General features: G+C 48.3%; 1 protein-coding gene across 1 annotated transcript in view; it reads left to right on the top strand.

Moving 5' to 3' along the window:
• Positions 1–2,394: 2,394 nt before the first annotated feature.
• Positions 2,395–20,194, top strand: part of MGMT (O-6-methylguanine-DNA methyltransferase) — a 289,573-nt gene continuing 271,773 nt past the window's right edge. Inside the window, exon 1 of the mRNA XM_025397760.1 lies at positions 2,395–2,499. Within this exon, the coding sequence (XP_025253545.1) occupies positions 2,419–2,499 (81 nt within the window). The 5' untranslated portion in view covers positions 2,395–2,418. The remainder of the gene's footprint in view (positions 2,500–20,194) is intronic.

Consider the following 20,194-nt stretch of genomic DNA (forward strand, 5'->3'; position numbering starts at 1 on the left):
GGCCTTTTCCCCTCTTGCCCCTCTGTGCTGAGACCCACATTCGGCTCCTGATCTTGGAGCCCTGACACAGTCCTTACCACTGAAGTAGCTGTGGCCCTTCATATAGTCCTTCCTACCACACCAGCAACGGGACTGAGTCCTGTCAGTGGAGCCAGGGCCAGGTCCACACGTCTTCCCGGGAAGCCAGCACTTTCTCTCGTGGATCACCTCCCCATTCCCACAGGGCCCTCCTAAAGGGCCTTTGGATGACCACATTGGCCTTTCTTTCCTAGGGTGGGGAATGAGAGATGCTAAGACGGGCCAGTCTCTTTTTCTTAAGAGTTTAGGGATTCGCCTGAAAATACTATTCAGATAAACGTATGAGTCCCGTGTTAACTGCAAAACTACTTAACAGCACACTTGTTAGAATACTGGTCGGCACTCTGATTCCATTTCGGCATTGTTTTTCCTTTGGTTCTATTGGGATCCTGGTTCTAACTGGGTCCTCGTAGTAACAGGCTGTAAGCGGCCTGGTGTATAGCATCATTTCTTAGTAGTATGGTGTGGTGCTGGTGGTTTATTTTCCCTATGCACACATGCCCTAATATGGAAGGATAGTTTGTATACACGCACGGTACATATCATAAGACTCCTTTACAGAGTATGAAACTGAGGATTAGAGAAGTCAGATGAGTTTCCCAAAGTCTTACAGAAGGCTGATAGAAAAAACCAGAGCCAAGGCCAAACATGTTTCATCTCTCCTTCCACATTAGTTTAAATGTGAATGGCTGCTTGGAACACAGTATTGAGAAGGATTCCGAGGCTGTGTCCAGGCTCAGTGGGGAAAAAGTGCCTTGATTTGACCATTATACCATCTACTCAGGGCCCAGTTTATTTTCCACAAGCAGCCATTTAAAACATGTCTCATCCAAGGCACGGTCCAGGGTGAGGAACCTCAGAGGATCAATGATGCAGCCTGTATTGTCACCAGGGCGCATCCCAAAGCAAATCCTGCTGAAGTTCTCCTCTGAACAGCCCTTATCACTCATGCTAATATGTTGGATCCTGCAAGTCACAAATAGGAAGGTATGAGCATTGGCCAAATCCCAGCTGGGAAGCTACACTGGGAAGGCGAAGACCCCTTTCCATTAAGATAACAAACAGAACCTAGAAGGCCCATAGCAATGGTGCCTTAGAGCATGTGGGCATCGGATGGGATCCTTGAAACTGCCAAGGGGTGTGTGACCTCTCCGAAGCCTCCAGGGATGATACTACTCCCTGGGGTGGTCATGCCAACCATGTTAGAGACAATGGTTTCTGTACCCATTGCCTGGGGCTGCCATAATAAAGTGCCACACACTGAGTGGCTTTAAACAACAGAAACCTATTGTCTCACACTTCCGGGGGCCAGAAGTTTGAAACCAAGGTGTGTTAGGACCCTGCTCCCTCCGAAGGCTCCAGGGAAGAGTCTGTCCTCTTCGGCTTCTGGCGGCTTGCAGGTGCAGCCCTCCAATCCTCCTCCCCAAGTGGCCTTCTGCCTATAAGGACACGAGTCCTACTGGATGAGGGGCCCACTAATTGATGGCTTCATTTTAACTTGTTACCTCTGTAAAGTCCCCATATCCAAGTATGGTCACACTGTGAGGTACTGGGAGTTAGGACTCCAACATAGCTTTTCTGGTGGACACAATTCAGCTCCTAATAATGTCCACACAACCCCAAGCAGGGCCTGGCACCCTGTGCGCTTTCTGCAGAGCGGCTGAGTCAGGCCCTGGCCGTGTCTAGGCCATCGGTGACTGCAGCGCCTGGACGGGACCGCCCACCACAGGCCCTGGAGGCTGCCCCACGGCCCCCTGACAGGGTCTCTGCTGGTCTGAGGGTCCCTGACCTGGGAAGCGGCCTCAGGAGGGGAGAGACTCGCGCTCCGGGCTCAGTGTAGCCGCCCCGAGCAAGACTGGGATTCTCACTAAGCGGGCGCCGTCCTACGACCCCCGCGCGCCTTCAGGACCACTCGGGCACGTGGCAGGTCGCTTGCACGCCCGCGGACTATCCCTGTGACAGGAAAAGGTATGGGCTATTTGGCAAACTAAGGCACAGAACCTGAGGCGGAAGTTGGGAAGGCGCTGCCTGGTTTGTACCGGCCGAAGGGCCGGGGGGTCAGGCGCACAGAGTAGCTAGCGCTGCTGCAGGACCCGGGCCCGCGCGTCGGCATCCAGCGAGGCTGCGCAGAGTGGCTCAGGTCCGGCGCCGCCGCACTGGGCATGCACCGACCCGGTCGGGCGGGAACACCCCGCCCCGCCCCGGCCCCGCCCCCGCGCGCTCTCTTGCTTTTCTCAGGTCCTCGGCTCCGCCCCGCTCTAGATCCCGCCCCATGCCGCCAGCCCCGCGCCCCCTCGGCCCCGCCCCTGCGCCCCTCGGCCCCGCCCCCGCGCCCCGGATATGCTGGGAGGGCCCGCGCCACTAGAACGCTTTGCGTGCCGGCGCCCGCAGGTCCTCGCGGTCCGCACCGTTTGCGACTTGGTGAGTGTCTGGGTCGCCTTGCTCCCGGCAGAGTTGCGGGGCTCTCCCTCGGGACGGCGGCAGTCTCGAGTGGTCCTGCAGGCGCCCTCACTCGGGTCTGGGGCCGCCCTGACCGCCACCCACCCCGGGCGAACTCCAGGTGCGCCCCAAGTGACTCCAAAGTGTTGCCCAGCCTTCCCCCGGGCCTGGGGTTCCTGGACCGGGCTGCGCTGCAGTGACTGTGGCCTGGCGTGTGGCGGGGGTCGTGGCAGCTCCTGCCTTACCTCCAGGTGCCGGCTCCAGGCCCGGGCCCCGGGTTCTTCCTGCCCCTCCATGCTGCCAGCTTTCCCTCCGCCAGCTGCTCCGGGAAGCTTCCAGAAGCCCCTGCGCGGGCCTTGGCTTGCAGCAAGCCTTTAGCATACTTGGGCAGAGTCCCATATTTCCTTCCTGCTGGAGGCCAAGTTCTAGGGGCCTCCTCCTAACCATGGCTGGTGTTTGTGTACCTCACACCCTAATTGTATTCATCAATACCTAGAGTAAGCAAGGCTCGCTGGAGAGCCACACACACTGGGCGCCGTAATTCCCAAGTTGGTGACAACACCGCAGAGGAGTTCTGAACTATGTATTTCGCACTCCTGGGTTCATCATCTCCTGAAATCTCAGGGTGGTGTTTGCTCCCAGTTGCCTCAGCCGGGTAGCTGGCTTTCTGTCCTGGAAAGCAGACTTTGTACATGTGTGTGCAACCTTTGCCTGCTGGGACCATCATCAGACTGAGGGAAGCGGCTTGGTCCGGAGAGGGGTCACCACAGCTGTTCTCAGTAGAATGTTAAGCAGGGTTAAGCACAGAGAGCTGAGAATTAGACTGGTTATTTACATAGACATCCAAATATAAACCTATAGAGTATCTGTGAAGGCAGACTCTCCCGTTATCTGCCCCGTCCCTGAGCAGGTGACTAGGAGATGGTTTTGTTATTTTCAGGGCCCACTCAGTGGCTAAAACACTCTGAGAGATGAACAGATTTAAAAAAAACGAAAGCTTAGCACACTTGGTGGGTGGGGCTGTGAAAACGTTGAAGGAAACCGAGTCAAGAGCCTGGCTGATTGTTAACAACACATTAACTCAGAAGGCCAGGATACTTGCTGGGACCCAGAGCCTGCCTGCAAGTAGCAGAGGAGAGCTGGCCTTACTCTGCTGCCTGTCGTGTCTGTCTTCCTGGGCCCTCCCTCTCCTGTTAGAATTTGAATAGTGGAGTGGTGTCTGCCACAGTCAGGGGCCTGGATGAAGAGCTATACTCAGGTACTTTTCAATATATATATTTTAATAATAATAAAAAATGTCTGGGCCAGGCACGGTGGCTCACGCCTGTAATCCCAGCACTTTGGGAGGCCGTGGTGGGTGGATCACCCGAGGTCGGGAGTTTGAGACCAGCCTGACCAACATGGTGAAACCCTGTTTCTCCTAAAAATACAAAAATTATCCAGGCGTGGTGGTGCATGCCTGTAATCCCAGCTACTTGGGAGGCTGAGGCAGGAGAATTGCTTGCACCTGGGAGGTGGAGGTTGCAGTGAGCCCAGATTGCGCCATTGCACTCCAGCCTGGGCAACGAGAGTGAAACTCTGTCCCAAAGGGAAAAAAAATCTGTATCACAATAATGATTTAACTAATATTATTAGGCACTACTTTAAAAAGGCTTTGCTGTTAGTAAGGTTGAAAGAAATAGAGCCCTAGGTACACATTGGGTAGCACTTTGTTCAGCTGCTCAGATTCTTGAAACTTGTTGAGGTCTTACATTGATATCACCTGGGGCTTACCTTTCATTGTTTGGGTTTCCTTCCCAGGTGTCTCAATCAGGGCCTCCTCTCTTTTGCAGGGAAGAAGGGGGCAGGAAGGCCTGAAAAAGAACTTGCCTTCCCCATTGCCCCCTCAGAGTTTGTTCCTCTTCAGTCTTCTTCCCACCCTTTCTTAGGACACTAAAGCCCTGACTCTTCCAGTATTTTATAATAAAATAAACTTACTAAATTGTCCTGTTTTGCAGAGGACATACGTTTAGGAGCCAGTGATTCAAACCTTCCAGTTTTTTTTTTTTTTTTTTTTTTTTTGGTGTTAATACCCTTTTCAGTTTATAGTATATTCTCTTTGATAGAAAATAGAGGCAAAACTGAATTTTCTGCATTATCTTTTCCTTTAGCATTATTCTTTGATTGTTTTTGCGCTTCATTCTGACCCCCTTCCCCAGCATAAAGTTCCTTGTTCAGATCCACTTGCCCTGAGGTTTTTGACTTCCCTTTGGGACTCTAGTTCCTACAGGGGACACATAGAGCCTCCCAGACCCTGAAGGGCCCTGTGCTCATTTGGCTCTTGGGCTGTTGCTACAGTCCTTCCTGACTCTCTGTTTCCTGGGACAGGTAGCTTTTGATCCAGCTACTTTCTGGGCTCGGGTCTTACCACAGAATATTATTTTATTACTTTTAGAGACAAGGGCTTGCTCTGTCGCCCAGGCTGGAGTGCATAGCTCACTGCAGCCTCAAACTCCTGGGCTCAAACGAACCTCCTGCTTTGACCTCCCGAGTAGCGGAGACTACAGGTGTGTGCCACCATGCCTGGCTAATATTTTTGTTTTTAGAGGCAGGGTCTCCCTGTGTTGCCTAGGGTGGTCTCGAACTCCTGGACTCAAGTGATCTTCCCTCCTAGACCTCCCAAAGTGCTGGGATTACAGGCATGAGCCACCGTGTCTGGCCCTGCAGGATATTATTTAAACCAGACCTGAAGGATTTAAAATCAGAGACACATAAACCATAACCTGACCGTGGGGTGGTATGGTCTTTATATAGACGCTCATGATGTACAAGCCAGCCCTACGCCCCACTCTTGGTTTGAAGTGAAAGGGTTTATCTGGGAGGGAGGAGGTTTGAGCTGTCCAGGAGGGCCATTGGTTGGCATGAGGAGTTTGTGAACCTATGCTGTTAGCTCTGCAGGCCTGTCTTGGGCAGAGCTAAGTAGAAGTTGGAGACCTTGTGTTGTGGACCAAATGTTGCAAGATGTATGTTCTGTGGCTTTTCATTAACTGCTGCATGTCTGCTAGTTGGTGGAAATAGTCTGTTTTTTTTTTTTTTTTTTTGACTTAAAAAAATTGGCCGGGCACGGTGGCTCAAGCCTGTAATCCCAGCACTTTGGGAGGCCGAGACGGGCAGATCACGAGGTCAGGAGATCGAGACCATCCTGGCTAATACGGTGAAACCCCGTCTCTACTAAAAAATACAAAAAACTAGCCGGGTGAGGCGGTGGGCGCCTGTAGTCCCAGCTACTCGGGAGGCTGAGGCAGGAGAATGGTGTAAAACCGGGAGGTGGAGCTTGCAGTGAGCTGAGATCCGGCCACTGCACTCCAGCCTGGGCGACAGAGCGAGACTCCGTCTCAAAAAAAAAAAGAAAATTGACAGTACAGCTTATATAGGAGGGCTGCATGGTTTGGGGAAAACTAATTAATGAATATAGTATGGAATGTAATGAATGACTTTCTCCTTCATAGAGCTATTAAAGTGATTTACGAAAAGGAAGAAATCATTTTTTTGATTTTGTTGATCTTTGAAGTATTAGAGTGGCTTTGGCTGGTGTGGTTCACCTGTAAAGGGATCAAACACTGAGACCTGCCAAGGTGCTGGATCCCGGCAGCGAAGCCAGTCGGCGGCAGCCTGCATGCCCGAAGCTCTTCCAGCTAAATAACTGAATAGGCTGCCCTGGGGGCTGCCCATGCAGATGCTCTGAAGGGTGAAACTTGGTTTTGACCCCACAAGTTGTTTTCGGTTGAATCAGTGGCTTAACAGCAGAGCCGGGTTCTCCAAGGAGGCCTCATGTCCCCTTCACCCCCCACCGGAGGTAGCTGTTCTAAAACCAGTAAAAAATTCTACAAAAACATTTTCTTATGGTTGTTAAATTGGTCATAGTGTGTGTAACCACAAAAGGAATGGTGAGAGCGCGATAAATGGCTGGTGTGTTCACTCTCCTGCTCCTAAAAGTTTCTTGGTAGAGTAATTCTCCACCCGTGATGCTTGTGAAGTGAGCGAAGTCTCCCACCCAGCCCTGTCGCCCGTTCCCAGAAGCCTGAGCTGGGGGACACCGAATGGATGGTCCACCAGCGGCGTGGCATGTAAAAGCAGGCACTCGTTAAATCTGTTTGTTTTTATTATAGGCATCGTTCTGCCAGTCACAGTGATGTGTTTATGGACAATTTTCTGCAAGCACAGCGCGGGTGGCAGTTTTTACCGACAAATTGAGTCATATGCATAGAGGTTTAGAAAACTTTTACCTTATTGACAGATCAGGCAATTCTGGCACAGGATGTTCAGAGATATTTAGGTGGGTGAAGAGAGTGAATGAATCTCAGGGCAGAGAAGGAGATGGGGCATTGTATGTTGAAATGTAATAATTGCTAGTTATTTATCATTTGTTTTTAAACTTTTAGCTACATTTTACTCCCCAACCAAGAGGACTCGGTTGGGCAGCCAGGGATGTCATGTTCAGGCGTCTCTCCTGCTTGTGTGGGGTAAGAGCCACCACCGGAATGCAGTTCCAGCAAGGCCTGACGAGTCACAGCCCCTCGAACCTGTTGCTCTCCGTAAAGTGGGGTCTTCACAAGCAACAGCGGCAGAGCGTTTCTCTGAGGGTGGCCTGGGCTCTCTGCATCAGAATTATTGTGGCTGCTGGCTAGAGAGGTCTCTCGATTACAGGGCCCCATGGCAGACCTACAGGATCAGAACCTAGGGATGCCAGGGGATTCTGGCAGACCCTAATGCTTGAGCACCTCTGGGGAAGTCCTTAGGATCCTCTGGGAAGTAGCACTGTCCAGCCCAGGCAAGCTCCGAGTCCCCGTTCCGGAAGGATCCATTGGCAGTTGGCGTTGCTGCAGGTTGTCTGTGCATATGGGTCTGAGTGCGGTTTTGTAACTCCTGAGAGATGTGAATCTTCAAATTGCAAACCCAACATGTTATCATAGCATTCGAATTTTCAGTTTTGTGGTTATGACCAGGTGCAGATGTTACCAAAACTTTAGCGTTAGTTTTAGCGTTAGTTTTACAAACAAATGTGAAGAATGGACAGCCATATCGTATTTCACCCCCCCTTTCCTTTTGAGAGGGTTGTCTTGTTTTTATCCCCTGCTGGGTCAAAGCATTTTCCTGGTCTCAGGTGAGGGTTAACTTTCAGAGGCACAGCTGAATACATTTTGTGGAACAGAATGGAGCTTTTCTACAGAAAGTGCCAGAACCGTGTGTGGGAGTGATGGTGTTTCCTAGCTGGGTCACCCTGGGAAACTCTTAGCCCTCCAGGCACCTCCTCATCTGTTGGGTGGGGACGACCATGCTTATTCTGTCTACCTGGGTAAGTATAAGCACACGAGACAATAAATCCTTATTTTTTTTAAAGTAAAATTTCTACCCACTACATAGGTAGAAATTTTAATTTGGAGCTGAGTCTCATGGAAGGATGAAACGAGAAGACGGTGAAGAACCGTTTCGAGCGCTTGTTTTCCCCGAGTCCAGTCCGAATCTTTATTTTGCAGATCTGCACACACCCAAGCCCTCACCAGGGGCGTGTGCATGGTAGTCAGGAGTGCACCTGCTGGGAACAGACTGGCTTCCATTTGGACCTGGCTTCACGAGTTACAATCCTGTGCCCTTGAGCAGAGTTACTTAACCTTCCAAGGCCAGGTTTCTCCAAAAGTAGGGCCAGGGACAGTTCTCATCAGAAGGAGGCCTGGCCCTGGGGAGGCCTGAATGAAGGCGGCTGGTGTTTGTGGATACAGAGTGGCTCTGGTTTTGGTGGAGGCAGGACTGGAGGTCAGGGTCACTTGGCCACATTTGCCACCTCGGTGTATCTGAGGTTCCAGAAGGTCGCAGAGCATTGTCTGTGTGCAGCATAAGTTAGTTCCCTATTCATTTGCTAGGTCTCTGAAATCCTTTTATCTGTAAAGAGGCTACTGGCTCTGCCACCTGTTTCTGTCTTTTCACAGTAGACATTATCAAGGTGGCAGCGTTCTGAAGGTTCAGGTGTGCCACGTCAGCCTAGAGTGGGCAGGTGGGCTTCGTGTGTGCTCCTAGGGGCACTTGGCAGTTGCTGACAGCCCGAGACACTGTGTGGGAACCTTGACATTATTCGTCTGTTAAATTGAAAGAACTTCCCAAAGGACCAACACAGGATCCGACACGATGGCAGTGGCCAGGAACCAGCAGTGACACCAGCATGTGACAGTGTTTTCCCATGTGTGACGGCCGTTTAGACCACAGCAGTGAGGGGTAACGCCGGTCCGCTGGGTAAGCTTGGTCAAAAATGGGAAGTCTGCAGCATTTCGTGTGTTTGTGGAAATGGGCCTTCTTTTTATTTCGGGTGTCTCTTTAATCTCCTGTCATAGTTCAGCTCACCCTGGTGGTGGTTCTGGGCGTGCTGTGCTTGTTGCCTTGTACAGACCAACTTAGGAAATGCTCACCGTCACCCCAGGAAGGAGAAGGCGCTGTGAGTGTCTTTGTGTTGCATATGAGGAACCCAGGACTCGGAGAGTTTGAGTGACTTGCACAGGCCTCCTGGGGGAGAGGTGGAGTTTTGTTCTCAACCCAGATTTATCTGATAACCAGGCACAGGCTCACAACCACTTGTGCCGGGCTGTCTTTGCAATGAGGAACCTGAGAAACTATTAGAAGTCCTTTAAGGGGCAAGACAGGGCATAACAGACACATACCTGTTTATGTAGCTAAAGTTTTCTGAACATCACTGTGACCCCAAGTGTTGTCTTTAGCACTGTGGGAGAAACAACGTGCCCAAGTGTATTCCTGCTTGACGGTGTTGGGGACCCTGCCAAGGCAGACAACCGTAGGCGAGGCTGGGTGTAGGGATGGCAAAGCTGTCCCTGCGTGTGCCTTGTGCCTACCCCACACCCCACTAGAGAGTGGAGCGACCAGGGCAGTGGGGCCAGAGGAAAGATGGGAGGATGCAGAGGGCCAGCCATGTCCCGGGACTGTGCACACACCTCACTGTGTCCCTGCAGGCCAGGGACCCATGCCTGATTCCCTCTGAAACATTTGTGGGACTGCGGCTACTGGTCAGGTTTCTCCAGGTGGCCCAAGGGCTGGGCATTTTGAGCAGAGCGGTGGGACTGTGGACGCGGATGCATCTGGGGACCTGGCCGTAGTTCAGTTTGAGCAGGGTGTGGCAGGCATGTGGGGCTGGACAGGAAGGCAGAGCCAGTCGGTGGGGCCAGGGCCTAGGGAGCCCAAATGCTGCACTGGGTGAGGGGCCTTGGGAACCTTGTGAGTGGGGAACACCAGCCTGTCAGCGCTTCCCAGAGAAGATCACAGGGCTGGCAGGGGGCTGATTGGGGCAGAGGAGGCAGGATGGTGGCAGCAGGCCTGGCAGGGCGAGGACAGTTTCAGGAGGTATAGCTGGGGTCAGACTTGGTGGCTTCTGGTGAGAGCTGAGCAGGTGGGAGTCGGAGAGTGTGGTTATGAGGGACTGAGTTTAGAATCGCTTTTCTTATTGAGAGAGAGGAAAGCCTTGGTGTGTGTGCTTTTTGTGTGAGGGAAACCAGATAAAGGATCTGGCTTTGAAAGGGTAAACAGGCCCCCCTCTGCCCTGCCTGGCTTCTGGGTTCTGAGGCGGGAGATTGCCCGACTGCAACCACGTTCAGGCGAGGATGGCAGCAGTGGACCCAGGCTCATTGCCATTGCTCCCACCCCAGCCTGTCCCTGTTAGGGGCAACCTGTACGTCCTGCAGGAGTCGCGGAATTTTAAAAACCAAACCATCAGGTGTTAGAGGTACAGTCACATCAGAATGCAAATTAGAAATAGTGTGTACTGGGGCTGAGTTTCCTTAAACACCATGACATGACATGACATGTTTTGTGGGCTGGCGTGGCTGAGCATGCCTCTGGGCAGCAGAGATTGACGAGGATGGCTGGGCTTCCTCCGGGCCCTGGGCTCGCCTCGGCAGCCTTGTCTTTGAGGGGCTCCCCGTGTGGTGGGGAGACCTGCTTGTCACACCCACACATTTTGTAGGTACTGGTGAGGGCTGGCTAGACCGAATGAGGAGAAGAGCTTGGCCTTTGTTGGGGGGCTTGGTAAGTGGTTGAAGAAGGCCCCTCCGAGGAGGTGGCTTTTGAGTGGAGATTGAACAGTGAGAGGTGGCAAGGTCTGGGGAGGAGGCTCCCAGGGGAGGAGTGAGAGCTACAGGTGCCTGGATGGCTGCAGATCGGTGTGTTGGAAGCACAGATGGGACGTCCTGGAAGGAGGGTCACGGGGTGGGGTGGGGGCGTTGAGGCCACTGTTGCAGGCCTGGATTCACTCTGGGAGTGTTAAAGCCAGAGTCTCAGCCTCCTGCAGTTGTCATCTAGTTAAAGTTGTGCCAGCAGGGCAGGGCTGTGTGTGTCTGGGTGACGGGGGATCAGATGAGAAAGTGTGTGCCACCCTCAGCAAGGTGTGTGAGAGGCGTGGGGCACGGCGGATGCAGTGGGTCTTATTAGTAAGGGCTTTAACGCTCAAGTGGAAGTTCCTAGAATAATGGGCAAAGAAAAGGAATGATGTATTTCTAAAAGTTACTGAATTTAGCTAGCTATCCCAAGAAAAGCCCATGTGTGCTATTCTTTATTGTGCAGAAAAATTCGTTTCTGTCACCATTGTGTTATCAACAGATTAAACCGTCGAGTCAGATGGATGCTGTGGTTGTGCGGGGTGCAGGCCGCTCAGCACACTCCCAGTGCCCCTGCAGGCCATCAGTCTCCAGCCCAGGCCAGCCTGAGAGGCAGGCGACGTGGGAAGGGAGGGGCTTCCTACCAGGACACAGGAGGTTGCTGAGGAGGCCGCTCCCATGGTGCCACTTCTGAAATAAGGAAGAACTGTTCCTTAGAAGGAATGCACAGGTTCTGAAGTTAATGTTCTTAAAGTTTAACGTTATCCACCCTCTTGGCCACAGTTGACCACCCTGTGGTTGTCCTTGGCTCAGCAAGAGGACAGGCTCTTGGAGAGCCACAATCTGTGACCATATTCATAGGTGACCAACCATTTGCCAGGAGGCAGGACTTTCCGTGCTAAAACGGGGATGTCCCAGGCAAACGGGTGGGTGGTCCCTGCCTCCCTCAGCTCTCATTCCAGGGTCCTCCTGGGTGTCACTGCTGTCACTTGGCCACTAGCTTGCGTCCACCTGGGCCTTGAGGCAGAAGCAGTCATTTTATTTTATTTTTTTTGTCCTCCGGAAGCATGGGCTTGTAAGCCTTCCTGTTGTATTCTACCGTGAATGTAATTAGAACGTCTCCCAGAGCCTGGGTCATCTCCCATTAGCTGGACGTGGCCCCCGCTGTCCTTGTCGCATTTTTTGGATTGTTTGTCACTCCGGAAAGCCTTCGGGGTCATTGTTCTCACTTCCTCAGACATTTTTCTCTCCTGGGTGTGGGGATCTTTTGCTCATAAGACTTCCCTTCCTTGGGCCTGAGACGCTTCTCCCCCAGCTGTGAAGATCATGACAGTTGCAGCAGATAGCTTCTTGGAAAGGTGGAAGGCTCTGGTGTTGGCCAGGGAGAAGCAGCTCCATGGTCTCCAGGGGTGTCCTGGGTTCTCGGGAATCGTGCGGCTTCGGGGGGAATTGCTGTCCGGGGCAGTGCTGGTTCCATGGTCTGTTGGGGTTCCTGGGTGCTCACACTGACCCGGTGTAGCGGGCCTGACTCAGGATGCTGGGACCATCGCCAGGCTGCTGGGAGTGGCAGGGTAGAGAGGTCAGCTCTGGGACCAAGGCCACGCTGAGGCTGCAGGGCCTGGCTGGAGGGGGTGCTGCCCTGTGTGTCCTGCCACAAGGGGTCGGGGACCCTCCCAACTCAGGGTGTCCTGCACGCCCACACCGCCTCCCTCTTCTATCTTTGAGGCACCTGGGAAGCTTCTGGACATGTTGAACCCACACCAGACTGAGTGGCGGGGTCTGCCACAGGAGTGGCTTAGTGAGGACCAGAAAGAGTTTTGAGCTGGGCACTGGCACAGACAGGGTGAGAGCTAGCCGCATGGTCCTCACAGCCTCCCTGCCTGTGGACCCCACTTGCAGGCCAGGCAAGTCTGTGGCCTCGTGGGACCCTGGCAGTGCTGGCCTCCTGTGTTTGGGCCTCTCCATCTGTGCTCTGCCCTGAGGTTGGGTGAGTGGGGGACCCGTGTCCCTCTCTTCCCGGAGCTGCCTCTGCTCTATCCTCAGGGAACCTCTTCTGACCTGACCCCCACCCAGATGTCCTCTGCTGCCCTCTCTGAATCCTCCCCACTCTCATTTCTTCCAGAAGCTACTTCAGCCCCCGTAATCTCTGCCTCTCTGGGACCCTTCACACATTACTGTTTTCTACTTGGCTTATATTGTTTCCATCTCTTGATGGTGGAATGCTAGATTGGATGCTCTCCAAAGCCTGGTGTGTGGCTTCTACTTAATGGAAGGTCCAGCACAGCGTGCTGGGCACAGGGTGCTGTGGACTGAAGTATGTCCCCAAGATGCATAGGCTGAAGTCCTGACCTCCAGTTTGACTGTATTTGGAGACAGGGCCTTTAGGAGGAAATTAAGGCTGACCGAGTCACAGGAATGGGATCCTACTCCACTAGGATTGGTGGCCTTAGCGGAGAAGGAGAAGATTGCTCCCTCCCACACCGTGTGAGGACACAGCAAGGAGGAGGCTGTCTGCAAGCCAGGAAAGGAGCCCTCACCGGAAACGGAATCAGCCAGGACCAGCAGCTCTCACTTGCCAGCCTCCAGAACCGTGAGAAAATACATGTCTGTTGGTTAAGCCCCCAGTCTGGCGTTTTGTTATGGCAGTGCAGGCAAACCAATATATAGGTGAATTACAGACTAAAGTTGTTTCAGTGGCACAAAACTCATCAAGGGATTGTGTACGAAGTTGGAATTGGGAGCTGAGGATAACTTTGTCATCAGACAGTGCTCCAAAAAGTCACTGTTCTCAGGTTTAACTCTTGGCATCCCAAAAGATGTGAATGTATCGCGGTAAAAGGCAAATAACAAACAGAAACCCAGATTTCATGACCAGAAACATCAGTGGTGGTGGGAACAGGATACAGCAGGCAAAACAGGAGACCCCAGAGGCCAGCAGGCCATGGAAAGGCCTGGTGCTGTCCTGGCCCTGGGTGGGCATGCTCTGGTAAGTGGTAGAGGAACCTTCACCCTGATGGGAAGGAGAGACCAGCTCAAATGCTGCAAGACTGAGTTTTTTAAACCAGTCTCTACAGGTTTATTGGGATTCTTTTTGTTGGTTGATTGATTTTTTTTTTTTTTTCCCTCCAGGTTGGTCAGTATACACACTCTGATCTGGCCTGGTTCAAAGGACAGCATGTGGTCATCTGGTTGGACACCAGCTACATCTCTCAGAACCATACTCTTTGCTGCTTTTCAGGCTAAGATAGCTCTCGGAGACTGTTTGGAGGTCTCTGTTGATTTAGGGACCAGCTTTCTTGCTGAAAGCCCCCTGGCCCACACCTCACCATACTGGCTTATGTGGCTGCTGATGGGGCGACATAGAAAAGGTAGATAGAAAAGGTTAAATTTACTTCTGTCTAACTCACCAATTCATGCCGTGGATGGTAGATCTGCAAAATATATAAAGTTCATAGGGATTTTATGATTGTTGCAAAGGAAACTCAAATTGTCAGCCTTTTACTGAAGGATCTTGCCATTCCTAAGCTCTGGCTATGCCCCCATTCTGGCTGGCTGTGACCCTTGCAGCACAGGCTGGCATTGCGCCCCTGTCGTTGGGCTTTGGGGGGCCCAGCTGTGCAGGGAGTGGATGCAGGGTGAAGCCAGAGTCCTGGCTTAGGGCATGTGCTCTGCTTCCTGTAGTGCTCTTACTATTTAAAGTGCGGATTTGAATTCTTCGTTATCTTTTATTTATTTATTTATTTATTTATTTATTAGCACAGCTATGTTTGTCGTTCAATTCCATAGTGAGAGTCTCTAAGAATATGATTAACCTTGAGGGTCATCTTATAATGTAATTATTAATGATTGATTCTGTTTATCCTTGAAATCAATAGGAGAGGCATTAATGGTTTGGTCTGTAGTTGGGCGTGATTTCTTACATTTCGTAAACACGGTTCTGTGACAGCAGTTGTATCAGTTTATTACTCAGAACATGTTTGATGAATCTGAAGTGTATGATTAGTTTTATGTAATTATTGTGATATGTAGTATTCCTTACATGAGTTATGTTAATATGGCAAATAGTGTTAACATCTCCTGCCACTAATAGTTAGGGTGGGGACGTATAATAATTGATCTTCCTGGGAGTGCTGTAATGTAAAAACAATTCAGGCTGTTGGAAGTATATTTTACAAGTGTGCATTGGGCCTTGGGGATGTTATATTGAAAAACCCAATTGTACAGTTACCATGGGAACCCAATTAGAATAGATTGGTTGATTTTTTTTTTTTTTGGTCTTTCATCTTGACCAAAAATCTAATGTATTTTAAATGTTTTCATATGGAACTGTAGTCATATACTGACTTGCTATGCCAAACTGTTCTGCTCGTTTTTTTCCAACTTTAAGCTAAAATAGTGAAAAGTTCTCGAGTGGCTCATTATGAGAATGTCTCCCAGAGAGAATCAGTCACGTTTGGTGGAAAGGTTTGTGTGAGTGATGGTGGTAGAGTGGAGGTTGTGGAAAGCTTTTATGAGAAAAGGGAGAATGAGCATTTTCCTCCAAGGGCAGACAAGAACCCTCGCGTTCCTCCTTTGGTGGAGGACATGAGTGTGTTTCTCCATTCTCAGGTTTGTAGATGGTGAGATTAGGTCCCTAAATGGCCCTATCCGTGTTGTGGAGGGGTAGGGCTGGGGTTGGGGTGGGCTAGAGTGCTGGGGTGGGATCTGTGCTTGCCCTCTTTGCTGGGGGTCCTCATTTTGTTTGCTCTCAGAGCCTTTTTGCACACTTAAAACCTATGAGGGATCCCAAAGAGATTATGTGAGTTTTATATTAATACTTACCCCATTAGAAATTAGCAGTGAGAAATTTTAAAACATTAATTCATTTAGATAATAAGCCTATTAGCTTTTTGCATGAATAACATTTTAAAATAAAAAGTAGCTATATTTTCCATAAAAACCTATTAGGGAGGAATGTTATCAGTTTCCATTTTTTAAAACTTCATAATGCCTGGATGAATAGAAGACAGCCAGCTTCTGCTTCCTTCAGTCTGTTGTGATATGTTGTTTGGGTTGAAGCACATCAAGAGACTCTGGCCTCACTCAGATAAGTAATTAAAAGGGAATAGTGTTTTAACAACTTTCTCAGATAATGGAGGATATTTTCCTTTGACGCTACATCAGGACTTGGCAAGTGGTAGTTTCCTGAGGGTTCGTAGCCGTGTGCAATCTGAGACCCCCGCTGTGAACTTTTTGTTCTCTATGATGTTAGAATCCACTGGTATGCCTTGCACTTTGAGTGATTTCATAGTGTCTTTCATCGGCCCTGTGGAAAATGTTGCTTCATTGAGTTATACAGATCTTCCAAATACTGACGTTTCCTAATACAGTCCTAAAAATAGTATTTGTTAGTATCACCACCTTTCTCCTTAGGAAAGGCATTTAGTATTGGGAAGCCATGGTGGTGGGTACCAGTATTGTAACATTTTAATCATCACTTGAAGTTTCTGGCTGGGCACACTGGCTCATGACTGTAATTCCAGCACTTTGGGAGGCTGAGGTGGGAGGATCACTTGAGGCCAGGAGTTGGAGACCAGCCTGGGCAATATAGCAAGATCCCCATCTCTACAAAAACATTTTTTAAAAACGAAAGTTCCCCTTTTATCATCAGCAGCAGATACTGTCAGTTGTGTTCATTACAGGTACAGACTGTCCAATTTTGAGAAAATGTCCGCCAGATATGCAAGTCTGAATAACTGTTGTTGGTGAGTCATTCACACTAGTAAAGCTTTTGTTGTAAGATGAAGTTGGCAAGTTCAGCAGCAGTCTCTGCCACTTGTGGAGCCCTCCTGGTGGCAGCGTCATTCTGGTTTGTGGCAGAAGTGCTTTGCTGCGCTTCCCATTAGGTCACAGAATGTTTAAAAGGGTCAAGATTTAGTAAAGTTTGAATGCTTTGTCAGGACATTCTGAAGTGAACCTGCCTGTTGCCCTGACCGTGTCTTCTTGCTAGAGTTTGGTGTCAATATCTTGGCCCTTGAGGAGGCATCCACAGTTTTCCCCACCGTGGCTTCTCTGTCGTCTTTCGCCGTGCAGTGTGTGGTCAGCTGTAGTTTGTGCAGGTGCCCTTCAGCAGGTGGGGGATGTTTTACTCTTTTTTTTTTTTTTTTTTTTGAGACGGAGTCTCACTCTGTTGCTCGGGCTGGAGTGCAGTGGCCAGATCTCAGCTCACTGCAAGCTCCGCCTCCCGGGTTTACGCCATTCTCCTGCCTCAGCCTTCCGAGTAGCTGGGACTACAGGCGCCCGCCACTTTGCCCGGCTAGTTTTTTGTATTTTTTTTTAGTAGAGATGGGGTTTCACCGTGTTAGCCAGGATGGTCTTGATCTCCTGACCTCATGATCCGCCCGTCTCAGCCTCCCAAAGTGCTGGGATTACAGGCTTGAGCCACCGCGCCTGGCCTGTTTTACTCTTTTCTGCAATGAATATGGTGGATACCTTTCATTGGTTTCCATGTCTTCAGCCAGTTTTGTGTTCCTGGACAAGTGCCCACCTGGACTTGGTGAATTACTATTTTCATAGATTGCTGGATTTAATGTGCTGGTGCTGATGTGTTTGAGGATTTGTGTGTCTGTTCATGAGAGGCGTTGGCCAGCAGCATTCCTGGAGCGTCTGTCTGCCTTGCTAGGAGGGCATTCCTGCACTCATAAAATGAGGCCTCTTCTATATTTTGGATTAGTTTGTGTACCATTAGCATTGTCTCTTCTTTAAATGCTTCATAGGATTTACCAGTGAAGCCATTTGTGTTTGAAGTTTTCTTTGTGAAAATAACATTAACTATGAATTCAGTGTTGTTTTTTTTTTAGTAGCTATAGGACCATTCAGGTCATTTCTTTCTTCTTGAGTGACTTTTTGGGATTTCGTGTTTGTCAAAGAATTTGACCATCTAATCTAAGTTTGTTGAATTTATTGGCCTAAAGTTATTTTTATATTCCTTTATTATCCTTTCAATGTCTGTGGGATTTTGAGTCGTGTCCTTATTTTTATTCCTGGTGTTGGTAATTTGCACGTTGTCCCCTTTTTTGCTAACTGGGTCTGGCTAGAGGTTTATCTGTTTCTTTTCAGAGAACCAACTTTCGTTACTTGATTTTTCTCTTTTTTCCTGTCTTACTGATTTCTGCTGTTTATTATTTCTTTCTTGTGCTTACTTTTAGTTTAGTTTGCTTTCTTTTTTGTAGTTCTTAGGGTAGAGGCTTAGATCATTAGGTTTTCCTTTCTTCTTTTCTCATATAAACATTTAATGCTGAAAATTCTCTCTAAGCACTACTTTAGGTGTGCTCACAGGTGGACAGCGGTGTTTTCGTTTTGATTCAGAGCAGCATATTTCCCAATTTCCCTTGTGGTTTCTTCTTTAATGCATGGATTATGTATTAGTACATCATTTAATTTCCAAGAATTAGGGGATTTAAAAAATATTGGGGTACTTTCCCAGTGCTTTTCTGTTATTGATCTATAGGTTAGTTACCTTGTAGTCAGAGGACATACCTTTTATGATTTTAATCCTCCTAGGTTTGTTGAGAGTCGTTTTATGGCCCGGAATATGGTCGACCTTGGTGAATGTTTGAAGAGTGTGTACTCTGTGGTTCTTGGGTGGAGTGCTCTTTAAGTGTCAGTTGGGTAAGGTTTGTTGATAATGCTGTTCAAGTCTTCTACATCCTTATTGAATTTTGTTTCCCTGTTCTAAAAATTATTAGGAGTATTGACATCTCCAGTTACAATTGGGGACTTGTTTATTACCCCTTTCAGTTGTATTGGTTCTTGGTTCATCTGTTCTAAGTGATTTCATTAGGTGCATACATGTTTAGAATTTTAACATCCTCATGGGGAGTTTAGAATTTTAACATCCTCATGGGGAATTAACCTTTACTGTTATGAAATGGCCTTCTCTAGTTTTGTTGTCATATTCCTTTTTTTGAAATTATTTGATATTAGGATAGCCACTCTAGCTTTCTTTTAATTAGTGTTTCTGTGGTAACTGTTTTTCCATTCTTTCACGTTTAACCTGTTCTTGTCATTACATTTAACATATGTTTCTTGTAGACAACACAGTTGGGTCTGTTGCTTTAAAAAATCTAATCTGACAATGGCTTTGTAAAATTGGAGTATTTAGACCATTTACATTTAATGTAATTATTAATATGGTTGGGTTTAAGTATACCATCTGACTATTCATTTGTCATTCACCAATTTGTTCTTTTTGCCTTCCTCCATCTTCCATAGCTTCTTTTCAATTATTTGGATATGTTTTTGAATGATTCCAATTTAACATTCTGTCTACACTATTGGCATATTAGCTATCTCTTTTCTTTTTTAGTGGTTGCTTTAGGATGTGTAATGTACATACTTAGCTTATGCTTATCATAGTCTGCATTCGTGTAATATAATACAACTTCATGTGCAGAATAAGTGCCTTAACAAAAGTATGCTTCAATTTCTGTCATCCCGTTTTTTGTTATATTATTGCTACATATGTAATACAGTCCAAAATATAGGTTATTATCTTTATGTTGGGCAATCAGTTTTCTTTTAAAGATATTTTTAAAACCCAGAATTTACATTTATTTGCATATTTACTGTTTCTTGAAATCCTCATTCCTTTGTGTAGATCCTAGTTTCCATTGGGTATCATTTTTTTTTACACATGAAAAACTTGTACCATCATTTCTCAAGTGCAGATCTGCTGTATCTGAATTGTCATGTTTTTGTTTTTGTTTTTTGAAAAAAGCCTTTGTCTCACCTGCATTCTTGAAAAAGTATGAATTCGAGGTTGACCTGTTTTTTTCCCTTTTAATACTTTAAAGATGTTATTCCATTGTGTTCTGCCTTGCATAATTTCTGATGATCAGTTTGCCGTCATTCTTAAATTTGTTCCTCTGTATGTAATCTGGCATTTTTGCCACCTCTGGCCACTTTGAGGTTTTCTCTTTGTCACCTGTTTTCAGCTGTTTGAGTATTTGTTTCTATGTTTCTTCTGCTTGGATTTCTCTGAGCTTCTTGCATCTGTGAGAACAGGTTACATATCCCTTATCTGAAATGGGACCAGAAGTGTTTCTGATTTTGGATTTTTTTCAGATTTTGGAATATTTGCATATATATAAAAAATGAGATATCTTGGGCATGTGACCCAAGTTTAAACATGGAATTCATTTTTTTTTCATATATACCTAATCCACATAGCCCGCAGGAAATTTTATGTAATATTTTAAATAATTTTATGCTTGTTACAAAGTTTTGACTGTATTTCAACTGAGACCTGTCTTACGAGGTCAGGTGTGGGATTTTCTACTTGTGGCTTCGTTGGTGCACAGGTTTTGGGTTTTGGAGCATTTTGAGTTAGGGGCGCTCAACCTTGTTTTACCTTATACAGATTTTTCGTCAGATTTGAGGAAATGTCACTGAATATTTCTTCCGATATTTTTCCTGCCTCCCCTTTTCTGAGGCTCCAATTGCACATGTGCTGCTTAATACTGTCCTGCGTCTCCCTGAGCCCTGCTCATTTTCCTCTGTCTTTT

This window comes from Theropithecus gelada, chromosome 9, assembly GCF_003255815.1.
Source record: "Theropithecus gelada isolate Dixy chromosome 9, Tgel_1.0, whole genome shotgun sequence".
NCBI classification, from domain to species: Eukaryota; Metazoa; Chordata; class Mammalia; order Primates; family Cercopithecidae; genus Theropithecus; species Theropithecus gelada.